This window comes from Schizophyllum commune, assembly GCF_000143185.2.
Source record: "Schizophyllum commune H4-8 unplaced genomic scaffold SCHCOscaffold_12, whole genome shotgun sequence".
NCBI classification, from domain to species: Eukaryota; Fungi; Basidiomycota; class Agaricomycetes; order Agaricales; family Schizophyllaceae; genus Schizophyllum; species Schizophyllum commune.
Genome location: NW_026089549.1, coordinates 499,979 through 512,471, shown reverse-complemented (window position 1 = coordinate 512,471; position 12,493 = coordinate 499,979). Strand labels below are relative to the sequence as shown.

Sequence of the window (12,493 nt, the reverse complement as noted above, 5' to 3'; positions counted from 1 at the left end):
GTAGCAAGGAACTCGTTCACTTACTCTTCATCGGGAGGGACGACTCGACGAGTTGAATATCGACTCAATCCTGGCGCAAACTAGTACTTTGACTGCAAGCAATACAGAAAAACACCAATATGTATACATACTTACTCGTCGCTTCCAGCGTTCGAGCTGGCTGTTGGGCTCGGCGGCTCCGCTGGTGCCTGAGGTTTGGAAGCCGGCGCGAAACCGGGCAACGGCCCCCCCGGTGCATCGCCCCCGTTCTTCTGAGCTTCCTGAGCGGCGCGCCACGCGTGCGCCATCTGCAAGAACTTGAACGACGTGGGGTTCGCCTCGCGTTCGTCGTCGGCAAAGACAAGGTCCCAATCTGCAACGAGAGTCAGGGAAGGGGAAATGAGAGGACGCGAGATAGCACGTACCCTCGACCGTCTGGCCGGTTTCCTGGTCGACCTGGCGCCGCTTGCTGACGATGGGCATCATGCCCTGCACCTTCTTGATATCCTCCTCGCTGCCGTGCTGCTCCTCGAACGTCTTCCAGACCTCCAGAAGGGCGACACGCTGCGGCACAGTGAGCATATTGCCATGAAAGCAAGTATTAGACATACCTCGCTTTTGAGGCCCTTGCTCTTCAAGTCCTTGTACGCGCGGTCGAACACCTGTCTCGCCCTGTCCGCGTCACCCGGCACCGTCGGCACCTCCGCCTCATCGTCCTCCTCGTCTTCGTCTTCCCGATCCGCACGCGGTATAGGTATCGGCTCGGCCTCGAACAGCGCGTACGATATCCAGACCTTGACGTGCCCGCTGATACCCACAAGGCGCTCGTACAGCGCGCGCGCGTTCTCGCGCTCGCCCTCCTCGACCTCGAAGTCGATGTACTTCTTCCACAGAAGCTCTGGCATGGTGAGCGCGCTCTGGGAGATGCCGAGCTCGAAGATCGCACGCGCGCGGGCGAAGTCCTGCAGCTGCGTCTCGATCTCGGCGTACTTGATCCAGGCGGCTGAGTTCGAGGGATCGTATTCGATGGACTTCTCGAAGAGCTTGCGGACGTTGTCGAACTCGCGGAGCTGCATATAAGGCGTGAGCATTTGCGATGTAGAAGTTTCTGAAATTGAGACGCACGTCCTTCTCGAGCTCGATGTAACCTTTGAAGAGGGCTTCCTTTGGGCACATGCCGATGGCAGTACCAAGGATTTTCCGCGCTTGTGGTAAGTTCAGTCGCCGTATTTCGAACTTCGCGAACATAAGCCAGAGCTTCGCAAAGGTGAACTGCTTGTGGGGAACGACACGTATGGCCGTCTCGTAGATTTGCCGTGCACGGTCATAGTCCTGCTGTGTGTAAGCACAGCACTCCTGAAGCGCGAATATATAGACGTACCTTCGTCTCGATCTCCTCAAACAAGGCGTAGTACAACCATAGGAAGATGTATCGCCGCCAATGTCTCTTCTCTCCGCCGGGTGGTATTTGCGCAACCGCGCGCTCGTACACTTCCCGGACGCGATTCGCAGCAGCCTCTTCCTCTTCTGCTGTGCCCGCCTCCTCTTTGACTTCCGCGTACGCGCCCTCTTCGAGGCGAGCATAGTCGAACCAGACGTCGTAGTTTCGGCCGTCTTGCGATAGCTCTTCCTCGTACTGGATTCGACGTTTGCCAAGGACAGTGTTCTCCAGCGTGCGGCGGGTCCCATGCTGCTTCTCGAACTTCGTGTACGACGCGTACAGCGAACTTGACTTCGAGCGCGGTATCCTCTCAAGTGCGAACTATGACAAAGAGGTCAACGGGCAGTTCAGCGTAGTAAGGAGGTGGCGTACCTTGTAGATCACGCGTGCTCGGTCGTACTCCTTCAGACGGGTCTCCATCTTGGCGAACGCGTTGAAGACGGTCTGCGCCTTCTCGATCTGCTCCTCGTCGTCGCCGAAGAACTCGAGCGCAGTCTGGAATACCTCGCGCGCCTTGTCTACGCGCTGGCGCTCCTCCTCGAACTTGCCCCACTTGACCCATACGCGCGGTTCTGGGCGGACGGCAACCCAGCGCTCGTAAATCGCACTCGCGCGATCGAGTTCATTATAGCGCTCCTCAAGCTTGATGTACGCCTGCCACGCCTTGTCGTCCGGCTCCCACTGCATCCAGCGCTCGAAGACCTGTCGCGCGCCGGGGACATTCTGCAGCAGCTCCTCCAGGTAGACGTACTTGTACCAGAGCTGGTCAACGCGGGGGAGGAGGGTTACGGCGCGATCGAACAGGTTGCGTGCGTGGTTGACGTTGCGAGCCTTGAGCTCCATCTCGGTGTAGGAGAGCCATAGTTGGATGGAGCGCGGGTCCACGTCCAGAGCGCGCTCGTAGACGGAGCGTGCGCGATCGAACTCGTTCTGGCTGGCCTCCCAGTTTGCGTATTGCAGCCATTCCTTGCTAAAGGGGCGTCAATAAGGGGCGATGGGAAGGGACATGAGCACGCACATGCTCCCCCTCGTCCTCCGTATACGCTCCTCGAACTCTTTCCTCTTTCGACCGCGATATTCATGTAGTTCCTCGAAGTCTTCGACGCGCTGCTTCGGGGCGCGGAAAGCGGACTCTTGCCGCTCTTGAGCTTCGCGCAGAAGTTGCTCGGCGGTGATCTATTGCGTGTCAAATTCTATTTTTCGAGCCTATGATGATTCCCCTCACCTGTATCGCCGCTGGGGCGCGGTTTTTGATTCTGAGTAACAGGTAAGAGTACAGTGGAAGGGTAAGGAAAGAGGACATACCGAGGCGCTCGTCCGTCCTGCATAATGCTAGCCAGTAAGCCCTACAGAAAACTAGCACAGAAGCGGGCAGGGAATTGTGCTCGTCGTCTGGAACGTCAGGTCCGACGTGGTCAACGATGAGGTCGAGGACAAGAACAGCGCGGGAAAATATTGCCGAATTGGCGTGAACAGACTCGGGCCGCGCCATTCCGCTTGAACCTCAACAACTGTTCGCTCTCGCCCTCATCTCGAATCAGACGGAGGTGAGCATCCCGAGAAACATATGGACGCTATCATCAGGCGATACCCATTCTTCGACTAGCTCACTCTATGCGCATGTGCTCTCGATAATGCAGTACGCGGACAGTATACGGATAACCCTCGGAAAGCGCTATGGCAACTCTGGAGCCTATAGCAGAGATGTTTTCTCGACCGTATCAGATTTTCTACCAAAGCAGTTCTCTCCTAGCGATAGACTCTCTGGGTCAACCCTTAGAGACTTAGATCGACCTAATACTCTTGCTATCGACGGTCCCAAAACCATGAGGGCCAGAGAAGGGACAGCACCGTCGACGATGCTTCTCTCCGCGCTATGCATGCGTCTTCTGTGCCTGTTGATACGGGCTACGGACGGTATAAAGCTCGAAGTCCGGAGCGCCGTGCTCCCCTCGCTCTGCTCTATCTCGGTCTGCGGATACAAAAATCGATACTAACCCATGATCTTATCCGCTCTTACCACCGTCGGACTTGCCGCCCTCGTCGGTGCGGCAGACTGGTATACTGTCGAGTGGGATGCACCGTGAGTTCTTTGTACTCCTTACCGTCTGATGGTGCTCACGTCTGTGGCCAGCGAGTTCACTGCCCTCTCGGGTGATATGGTAGTGCCCGGAATTCCTTCTGGCGGTGCGGCTTTCCACCATCGTCGATAACGCCCATGTTGATCGAAAAAATAGGAACACCGTATGTCTGGCCTGCTCTCCAAAGCGACAACGGCGTTCTACAAGCCGTATGTGATGGGCGGAGTGGTACATGGTGGATCGGTGCGTACTCCTCTAACAACCCAGTCCAATTTATTATCTCCCGATACGCCCGCCTACAACGCAGTGCTCACAAATACATCGCAGGTGACGGCTTCTATGGCACGCCAAGCCTGCCGTGGGGCAACGGATTCAACGTGAACCCTGGCGACACGGTCCACTTCACCTTCACCGGGGTGCGCTGAGCACTTGATGAACGTTTGTCTGGACTCACTCCGTATCCGCCTACAGAACGGCGACACTTGGACTACCACCCTCGAGAGCAATGGCCAGACGGCGTCGACGACGCTTGACATCACTGGCAGCACGATGAACCGGTGCGCTCTCGATTCGTGCACTGCCGCCGGGTCCAAGGCTTGACAATCAACTATCCAGCGCGATCTTCGCTGTCGAGCTCTACGACGTCCCCTTCGACTTCGGGCCTGTTAGATACGTGAGCCCGACGACCGTACTCCTGTTATACGACACTTCTAACATGATTTCATAGAGCAACGTCAAGATCACCGCGACCACCGCCGCGTCTGGCTGGTGCGGCTCCGTCGCGCATCTCGGGTCCTACGTACGTGGTTCGCCTCTGTCTTCGTCGCCGAGCTCTGTCGATGTTGATGCTTGCTCTCTCAGAACTACACCTACTCCGGAAACACCGCCAGCGGCAACACATGCTCCATCGCGCAGATCGTGCAGAACAGCGCTGTCTAATGGGGCTTGCGGGAAAGAACTTATCTAAGTTTGTATTATCCGGCGTGGTTGAAATATCTGGCGTTTTGGAAAATATTGGGAGGCTCAAAGCATATGCTGAACTGGTGGAAGCCAGCAGTGACAGCCTTCAACGCTCCGTCCGTTGTACTCTAGCAACGACTGGGCGAGGCATATATACCACAAGTGTCTTTGGTCCTCCAAGCCGTGCCTAGGAGCGAAGTTCGACTATGTCGACCTCAGAGATCCATAGCGCGCAAGTCCTCTGCGAAGAGCACCCGAACGTCGTCGATGTTCGCCCTATACTTTGCCGCATCACAAGCTCTGGTGATTCGCTCTCCTGGCACACGGTACAGCTGCCACCCGGAGCAAGACCATGGACTATCGGCTCTTGCGGCGCCCTCCGCTCAACTTGCCTCTATGTATGCCCGGCCGACCTGACACCGCAGCTTGAGCGACTCATGCTCGGTAAACACGAGCGACGGCAAAGTCATACGCAAACTGGACCTCCGATATGCGCAGGACTTGCGTCTCAGTAAGGAGAGGGGATCAGCGGTGGCGCCGTTTGGTCTGCCTGCGCAGGCGCTGTAGTAGAGCCGACACTGCGTTTAATTCACGGATGCCTGTCTGTATAGGCAATCGTACCGATGGCTTCGAAGACGTGCCAAATTCTTCAGGTCTCCGACCGGATACAACCAGCTTTAAGCTGAAATAATCTTGCTCAGAACTGTAGCGAACCAGGCGCGAACTACAAGTCCGCGGATGTGCCTTCTTTGCCTTTGTTGTCGACGGAAAAGGAAGTTGATCCACCACGTTTTGTGCTATGGTCAAGGCGCCGGCCCTGTCCTTGGCAAAAACCACTCAGTCCCTCATCGTCTTCTACTGCTCACCGCGTTGTAGTCAACCCTCGACCTTCACGCTTGTCATCATGGGCGCATCCATACTCTCTACCTCCATCTCGACGCTGAAAGACATGGACGCGTTGCCGATAGTCGACTACCGCCTCGTCGACTTCGATACAGGCTATCATCGTCTTCAGGTTTGTAAATGCCGCAATGCAGACGACTTTGGCTTATCCAAGGACTTATCGGATGGAATACTTCGAGTACCACTGGGGTCTGGACAAAGGGGAACTCGATCTCTCAACGCCACTCAACCACATTCAACGTGCGCCACTTGGCTCCCTTCGCTTGTCGCAGCTCTAACGCCTCTCGATCGTAGTTCGCAGTGATATGGTTGAGTGCTTGAACGATGCTGACTGGACTCTTCTACCCACCAAGAAGATCCTCGACGCCATGGTCGCCCTGTCAGATTTCAACAAGACCACGGACTTGAATAAGAGGAAGCGCTTCACTGAGGTGAGTTCCTTGGTCGTCAGTGCATCTACCTGCTCACCATCTCAGATACTACCCGAACAAGAATACGAATACGAATTTTTACCCATGCGCATATCTCAGCGAGACCGCCCACAGCTCTATCTCAAGCGAGGTTCTACAACTAGGACGATCAAGAGAGCGTACTCCAGGATGCCCTGCATCAGGTCACGCGCGCATCCTCTCTTCGTATCGTTACGCGCCTACGACGACATCCATTCTGGCTACGACTCTATGCCGGAAGCCAAGATGGACCGGCTTCAGAAGATGCTTGCCAACGTGCTCTGGCGCTGGGACTCACATCCTCCTGTCGAGTTTCTTGTCGGCCCCGATGTCTGGCAAAAACACCGTCACCCCAGTAGTGACGATGGGTTCATCGCGCGCGCGCTGCTGAGTACCTGCAAACGTACGGACACGAAGAAGCCTGTGCGACGTGTGTGGAAGTCCAGTCGTGCGCCTGCACCTCAATCCAAGACTCGTCAGAAGGGAATGTCTGTATATGACCACGCACGTCAGCCGCCGCCACACCCCTCATCGCCGGTTCTTCCTCGGAGCGTCTGCGCGTCCGAGGCCGCGTCCACCGTCAGCGATGCTGATGTCCATGCCCACGATTTCTCGCCGGCCGATCTGCGCCAATGGTTGGACTCCATCAATTCCCAGACCGACACCACGACGAGGACCCAATCTCCCGCATCATCCGGCCGCGATTCTGTCCTCGCCCGCTATCGCAAGGAACCGGCCCGCAACCCCGTCCAAGTTCGTCTCACTACCTTGTATCATGAGGGTGGCCTTCTGGGGGGACGCGACTGCATCCGCCCCCGCTCCGTCTTTTGCAGCAACCTTTGGGCAAGGCATAACTACCAAGTCTGCCTCTGGTCGTCTACAGCGGCCCAATTTTCTGAAGTCAACCTCATCCCGTAAATAGGCTCACCGGCCGGTGTCCTATGTCCCCTTCTACCGCTACGCTCACGCTGGGAGCACTGACAGAGGCGATACGTTTACCATCGCGTCGATTCTGCCGAACAGCGCCGCGTGTGAGCAACTTGTCCTGAGTATCATCAAGGTGACCTTCGCGTCCATGATTTCGTAGCTTATCAAGGTCAAGGCGGAGCGTAGCATTGCAGCCCATTCGTCGTAATCGTGATAGTTGTATTGAGACATCTCGTCACTAGCGATACAACACAAGGAGCCAGAGATTGATAATGAGTATAGAAATAGGAATAAGGAAAGAATGAGCGTTGATAGGACGGTGCCGACAGTGAAGTGAACAAAGGAGCTATAGAGGACCCATAGACAGGTACACAGCCAAAGCGTCGATATGGGGTTAGGTTGTAGAAGTGTGAACTAGTAGCACTCGTCGGGAATACTAGCGTATTGCCACATAATCCGGCCGATCTCGATCACCAGATCCTCCTCATCGGCAAGATGAGCGGGGGCGTGTGCACCCTTTCGAAGCCACTTGTACGCCGTCCAGACGACAAGGTAGGGGGAGCAATGCATCTCGGTGATCGGCAACGGGTCATTCCAAGGCGGCGAGTACTCCTTGTGTAGGGCTCGACCATTCTCGTCGACGGAGACCAAGCAAGTGATCGGCCGAGTGCCAGTCCATGAGGACAGGGGAGCAGTGTGGTAAAGCCATGTCTCTTCCGGAAACACCTGAGGAGATTTGTGAGCGGATTGGCGAAAGCGAGGAAGGGAAGCGACACACATCCTTGTGGTGTGGAAAACCAGCAGCGTTGCGCCTAATCGGACCCTCCTGGCCGTCGGGAAGAGAAAGATACTCTCGCCTCAATGCGGTCAAGAGCCTAATGAGGACCTTTCTCTCGGGGAAAAACGTGAACTTTCCGCGATCCATCAGGACGTGCATACTGGGTTCGACTAAATCAGGGTAAGCGCATCGTCCAAGGACAGATATATCGAGGAAAGACTCACGGAAAATCCTGTTCCCCGTGCCGTCGAGGTTGAACGTTCCGGGGGGTAATGACAGGATGAGCTCCATGCCACTGATCTACCTTGAAGGTGAGCATATCTGAAGTGCGGTAATCTAGATTAATACGCACAAATTTTGGATGATTCCACCCATAAGCACGATTGGCCAGGTGGCAATCTTGCAAAATGCCATTGCTATTGTCGGTCCCAGTGACCACGTCGGTTAGACCCAAAGGCGATTTATCGACCAGACGCCAACGACGAGGCCGCCGTGTATCCCTATCAATGTTTCTAGGCGGAGTAGACAAGCGAGCCCGAGATACAGCGGATGAAGGGGATGGATCGTCTTCGTCAAGATCTGGTCCAGAGTCACTGTCGTCGTCCGAGAGCGTAGGTGTCGGCTTAGACGAGAGACTATAGGGTGTGTATCGGCGAGAGTTTGCGCTTTCTTGAGGCGGTTGTCCCCGGCGGCGCGAAGCAGGTGTGGTAGATTGCCGTTTCCGCACGGAACCGACAGCCGCCTGCGGTGTCGTTGAGTCGCTGTGGCCATGCTGAGAACTGCGAGTTCGAGACTCTTGCATGCGTTGGATTCGTGCACTGCGCCGAGTGTTGGCCTGTGAACAAGCGGCAGTCGTCTTCTGACGCCTCTTGCCAGTGGCGCATTGTCCGGGGACAGGGCCATCCGAGGAAGAGGCGTCTGACAAAGGGCTCGCTTTCCCACTCTTCCGTATCATCGGAAGAGATGAGAGCCTGCCTGTCGTTAGCTATTGTCCCAAACACCAGTGGCGAAGGGTCCCTCACCATGTAAAAGGACGACGGGCAACAGACTCCAACGCCAACTACTTATATGTGTCGAAGGTGTTTGTGACCACTCTAATATGCATGCTCTGTGTGTGGTCAAAGCATGGCAAGAAGAATGGATGCGGCTCCGATGCGTGCATGCAAGATCGGTTTTGGAAAGTCATCTCACAAGGCCGCGCGAGGTTTCAGAATGTTTTGTTCAAGTTCTGTTCAACTTTTGTTCGGTCAACTCCGACACGGGCCGGTGCGGATGTCGGGCCGGCCTTTGCAATCGGCGCCCGACGACCTTGTCCTTTCCCTCCCGCTGCAGCGCCTCTCGTCTCGCACTCATCTGCAATGCCCCACTCTGTTCTATCCACCTGCGTGTCTACTCAGAAAACCATGGACACACTGCCAATAATCAACTATCGCCTCGTCGACTTCGACACCGGACTCCATCGTCGGCAGGTCTCTAATCATCGCAGTACACACGGCTCTGGCTCATCCTGAGGCTTGTCAGATGGAATGTTTCGAGTATCACTGGGGACTGAAGAAGGGAGAACTTGATCTATCCTCGCCACTAAACCACATCCAACGTGCGTCGCCCAATTCGATTCGCATGCCGCAGTGCTAACGCCGCTCGATTGTAGTTCGCAGCGATATGGCCGAACGCATGAACGATGCTGACTGGACCATCCTTCCCACTAAGAAGACTCTCGACGCCATGATTGCCTTGTCGGACTTCAACAAGACGGTGGACGTGGATAAGAGGAAGCGCTTCACCGAAGTCAGTCCCACCCGTCGTCCGTGCAACCACCCACTCACCATGTCAGGAACTACCCGAACAAGAATACGAATACGACTTTCTGCCCATGTACATAGCCAAGCGAGAGCGCCCGCTGCTATATCTCAAACGAGGCACGACCACCAGGACGATCAAGAGAGCGTATTCGAAGATGCCCCGTATCAGGTCGCGCGCGCATCCCCTCTTCGTTATATTCCGCACCCACAACCACATCATCTCTGGCTACTCTTCTATGCCGGATGCCAAGGCCGACCGGCTCTCGCGTACAGTGCATGCCATCCTTCGGCGCTGGCAATCACAACCCCCTCCCGAGTTTCTCGTAGGTCCCGACGTCTGGCAAAAACATCGTCACCCCTGGAGCGACGACGGGTTCGTTGCACGCGCTCTGCTCAGCACTTGCGCGCCCACAGATGCGAAGCGGCCGGTGCGGCGTGTTCGGAAGACCACCCGTGCCCCTGCACCCCAGCCGAAGTCTCGTCAGGACGGGCCCTCCGTATATGATTACATACGTCAGCCACCACCCCACCCCAATTCCCCTGCACTTCCTCGCAGCGTCCACGCTTCAGAATCCGCGTCCACTACTAGCGACGCCGAGGTCCATACTCGTGACTTCTCGCCCGCCGATCTACGCCAGTGGTTGGATTCCATCAGTCCCCCTCCCAATACCAAGACAAAGATCCCATCGCCTCCCTCTTCCAGATGCGACGCTATCCTCACCCGCTATCGCGAGGAATCGGCACGCGACCCTGCCCGGGTTCGCCTCACCACTCGGTTTCAGGACGGCGGGTTGGTTAGGGGACGCGAATGCATTCGCGACCGCTCCATCTTCTGCAGCAACGACTGGGCGAAACATAACTACGAGGCCTGCCTCTGGTCCTCCACCGCGCCCCTCGCCACCGACGTCGACCTCATCCCATAGCAAGACGAGGCGTCGCATAGCTTCACAAGTCCCGCGTGTAGCTCGTCATACGGTGCAAGTCCCCGCGACGGTCGACTCTGCAACTTGCTATGCTCACTGCCTGCGTGTCGCGAATGACGCGACGCATGAGCGGTCACTCGCTCCTCCACGGCCGAGCTGTGTGCAATCGCCGGCTCTGCGTCTGCAGCGCATGGGCGTTGCTTACGGCGGCGAGACCGTAGACCCAACGCAGCGCGTCGGTCCGTGGGGCTGCACACCGGATTTGCCTTGTCATCCCTCGGCATATCCGCGCGATGGGAGGCGCGCTGTTGTCCGCCTTGATTCTAGACGCGGACTTGGGAACGACGAAGATGGCGGTGCCCGACCTGTTTGCGGAAGGGCCCCGACGAGCTGGAACTCGGCGCATACTTTACGGATATCTGCTTGCCTATGACCGTGAGGTGCTTCAGACAGCCTCGCCGACGTGCCAACCCTGTCCGATCGCCGACCGAATCCAGCAAGCTTCGAGTCTCGATACCGAGTGAGCTCGGGCGAGTTCGGCTCTCGCTCTGAGCGTCGACGGAGAAGGACGGGTGTGACTGTAAATGTTCGCCTTGTTCAGGCCCTGGTCTTTGTTGTAGACGGAAATGGAAATTGGACTGGACTGACGCGTGTCACGTCACCGTCAAGACCATCGCGCCTTCCGCAATGACCGCGCGGTCTCTCCTTGCTCCCCCCTCGTCCTCCGGTCACCCACAATGCCCCCCTCTATCCTCTCCACCTCTATATCTACTCAGAAAGATATGGATGCGTTGCCAATCGTCAATTACCGTCTCGTTGAGTTTGATACCAATCTCTATCGTCGGCAGGTCTGTAAACCTCGCGCCACCGCCGAGCCTACTTCTCATGCATGTTCATAGATAGAGCACTTCGAATGGTACTGGGGCCTTCAAAAAGGAGAGCTTGATCTCTCCACGCCACTCAATCATATCCAACGTGCGTCTGAGGCCACGATGTATGCCCGAGGCTAATGCATCCCTTCCCTCCAGTTCGCAGCGACATGGCCAAGCGTTTAGACGAGAACGAGTGGACTATATTACCAACCAAGCGAACAATCAACACTATCATTGCTCTGTCCGACTTCAACAAGACCGCAGACGTGCATAAGAGGAAGCGATTCACCGAAGTGCGTTGCCCGATTTAACAGTATACTCGGAATACTCATAATCGCAGGTCCTTCCTGAACAAGAGTATGAGTACGACTTCGTACCGCTGCACATCACCCAAGGAGACCGCCCTTCCATGTATCTCAAACGAGGCTCAACTACAAGGACGATCACCAAGGCTTACTCGAAAATGCCACGTATCAAGTCGCGCGCCCATCCACTTTTCGTCGTCTTCCGCACGGACCGCGATATCCTCTCTGCGTACTACACGATCTCAAAATCCGAAAAGGACCGACTGCGGGACATGACGCACGCTGTTCTCTTCCGTTGGCAAGATTGTCCCCCAATCGAGTTCCTTGTAGGTCCGGACGTTTGGGCAAAGCACCGTCATCCGTGGAGTGACGATGGCTCTATCGCGCGTTCCCAACTTAGCACCTGCAACCCTGCACCTACGAAGAAACCGGCGCGTGCTGTACGCAAGTCTACTCGCGCCCCCTCTCCTCAACCCAGAGCATATCAAGCCAGACCGTCAGTATACGACTACGCGCGGAGTCCGCCCCCTTGTCCTAACTCGCCCGTTCTCCCTCGCAGCACCCACGCGTCCTCATCCGGGTCCTCCGCCAGCGAGGCCGACGCCGAGTTCTCCGCCACCGACCTAAAAGATTGGCTGAGGTCTATCGAACCCGAGCCGAAGGCAAAGCGCGCATTCCCCTCCTCTCCTCGCCGCGACCCCGTTCTTGCTCGATATCGCAAGGAACCGGCGCGGGATCCCGCGAATGCGCTTCGCGTCTCGTTGCTCCTCGTGCTCGGCGGATTGGTGGCGGAAGGCAGCGACGGCACCAACAGGGAGGTTTACACCAGCAACGACTGGGCGACGATCGTCCACCGGACCTGTCTTTGGTCCTCAAATCCACCCGAGGAAGCCGTGGCCGACTATATCGACCTTATCCCCTAGCATGCGGGGCGCGCCTAGACGCCATCCTGGGCATTCTGCGTACCTCACTGTGCCGTAGCCTGTCGCCGTAGCTGACGGTCTGCCGCACTCGAACATGGTCCCTCGCAGCGCACCGCTACGCAACATGCAGATTTGCAGGGTGCGCGCCGC

General features: G+C 56.6%; 6 protein-coding genes across 6 annotated transcripts; 4 read left to right on the top strand and 2 right to left on the bottom strand.

Annotated features, from left to right (window-relative positions):
• Positions 1-45: 45 nt before the first annotated feature.
• SCHCODRAFT_02640393 (TPR-like protein) lies at positions 46-2,855 on the bottom strand. The gene is made up of 9 exons (XM_003027440.2): positions 2,726-2,855; positions 2,646-2,676; positions 2,439-2,596; positions 1,793-2,390; positions 1,361-1,741; positions 1,105-1,311; positions 591-1,049; positions 405-543; positions 46-352 (listed from the first exon to the last, which is right to left on the bottom strand). Exons 1-9 carry the CDS (start codon positions 2,746-2,748, stop codon positions 132-134), a joined length of 2,217 nt encoding a protein of 738 aa, XP_003027486.1. The 5' UTR covers positions 2,749-2,855; the 3' UTR covers positions 46-131.
• Positions 2,856-3,374: 519 nt separating this feature from the next.
• SCHCODRAFT_02640388 (uncharacterized protein) lies at positions 3,375-4,711 on the top strand. The gene is made up of 8 exons (XM_003027709.3): positions 3,375-3,503; positions 3,555-3,607; positions 3,658-3,744; positions 3,829-3,917; positions 3,973-4,058; positions 4,117-4,174; positions 4,229-4,300; positions 4,363-4,711. The coding sequence occupies exons 1-8, from the start codon at positions 3,421-3,423 to the stop codon at positions 4,438-4,440; spliced, it is 606 nt and encodes a 201-aa protein (XP_003027755.1). The 5' UTR covers positions 3,375-3,420; the 3' UTR covers positions 4,441-4,711.
• Positions 4,712-5,528: 817 nt separating this feature from the next.
• SCHCODRAFT_02590397 (uncharacterized protein) lies at positions 5,529-6,933 on the top strand (the record flags this gene model as incomplete). Its single annotated transcript, XM_003027708.3, has 3 exons — positions 5,529-5,604; positions 5,659-5,795; positions 5,841-6,933. 3 exons carry the CDS (start codon positions 5,529-5,531, stop codon positions 6,729-6,731), a joined length of 1,104 nt encoding a protein of 367 aa, XP_003027754.1. The 3' UTR covers positions 6,732-6,933.
• A 221-nt stretch (positions 6,934-7,154) lies between these two features.
• SCHCODRAFT_02517026 (uncharacterized protein) lies at positions 7,155-8,320 on the bottom strand (the record flags this gene model as incomplete). Its single annotated transcript, XM_003027439.2, has 4 exons — positions 7,155-7,466; positions 7,519-7,688; positions 7,743-7,818; positions 7,871-8,320. The coding sequence occupies 4 exons, from the start codon at positions 8,318-8,320 to the stop codon at positions 7,155-7,157; spliced, it is 1,008 nt and encodes a 335-aa protein (XP_003027485.1).
• Positions 8,321-8,876: 556 nt separating this feature from the next.
• SCHCODRAFT_02672146 (uncharacterized protein) lies at positions 8,877-10,243 on the top strand (the record flags this gene model as incomplete). Its single annotated transcript, XM_003027707.2, has 4 exons — positions 8,877-8,987; positions 9,040-9,115; positions 9,170-9,306; positions 9,353-10,243. 4 exons carry the CDS (start codon positions 8,877-8,879, stop codon positions 10,241-10,243), a joined length of 1,215 nt encoding a protein of 404 aa, XP_003027753.1.
• A 737-nt stretch (positions 10,244-10,980) lies between these two features.
• On the top strand, positions 10,981-12,343 carry SCHCODRAFT_02516808 (uncharacterized protein; the record flags this gene model as incomplete). Its single annotated transcript, XM_003027706.2, has 4 exons — positions 10,981-11,091; positions 11,143-11,218; positions 11,272-11,408; positions 11,456-12,343. The coding sequence occupies 4 exons, from the start codon at positions 10,981-10,983 to the stop codon at positions 12,341-12,343; spliced, it is 1,212 nt and encodes a 403-aa protein (XP_003027752.1).
• Positions 12,344-12,493: the final 150 nt, after the last annotated feature.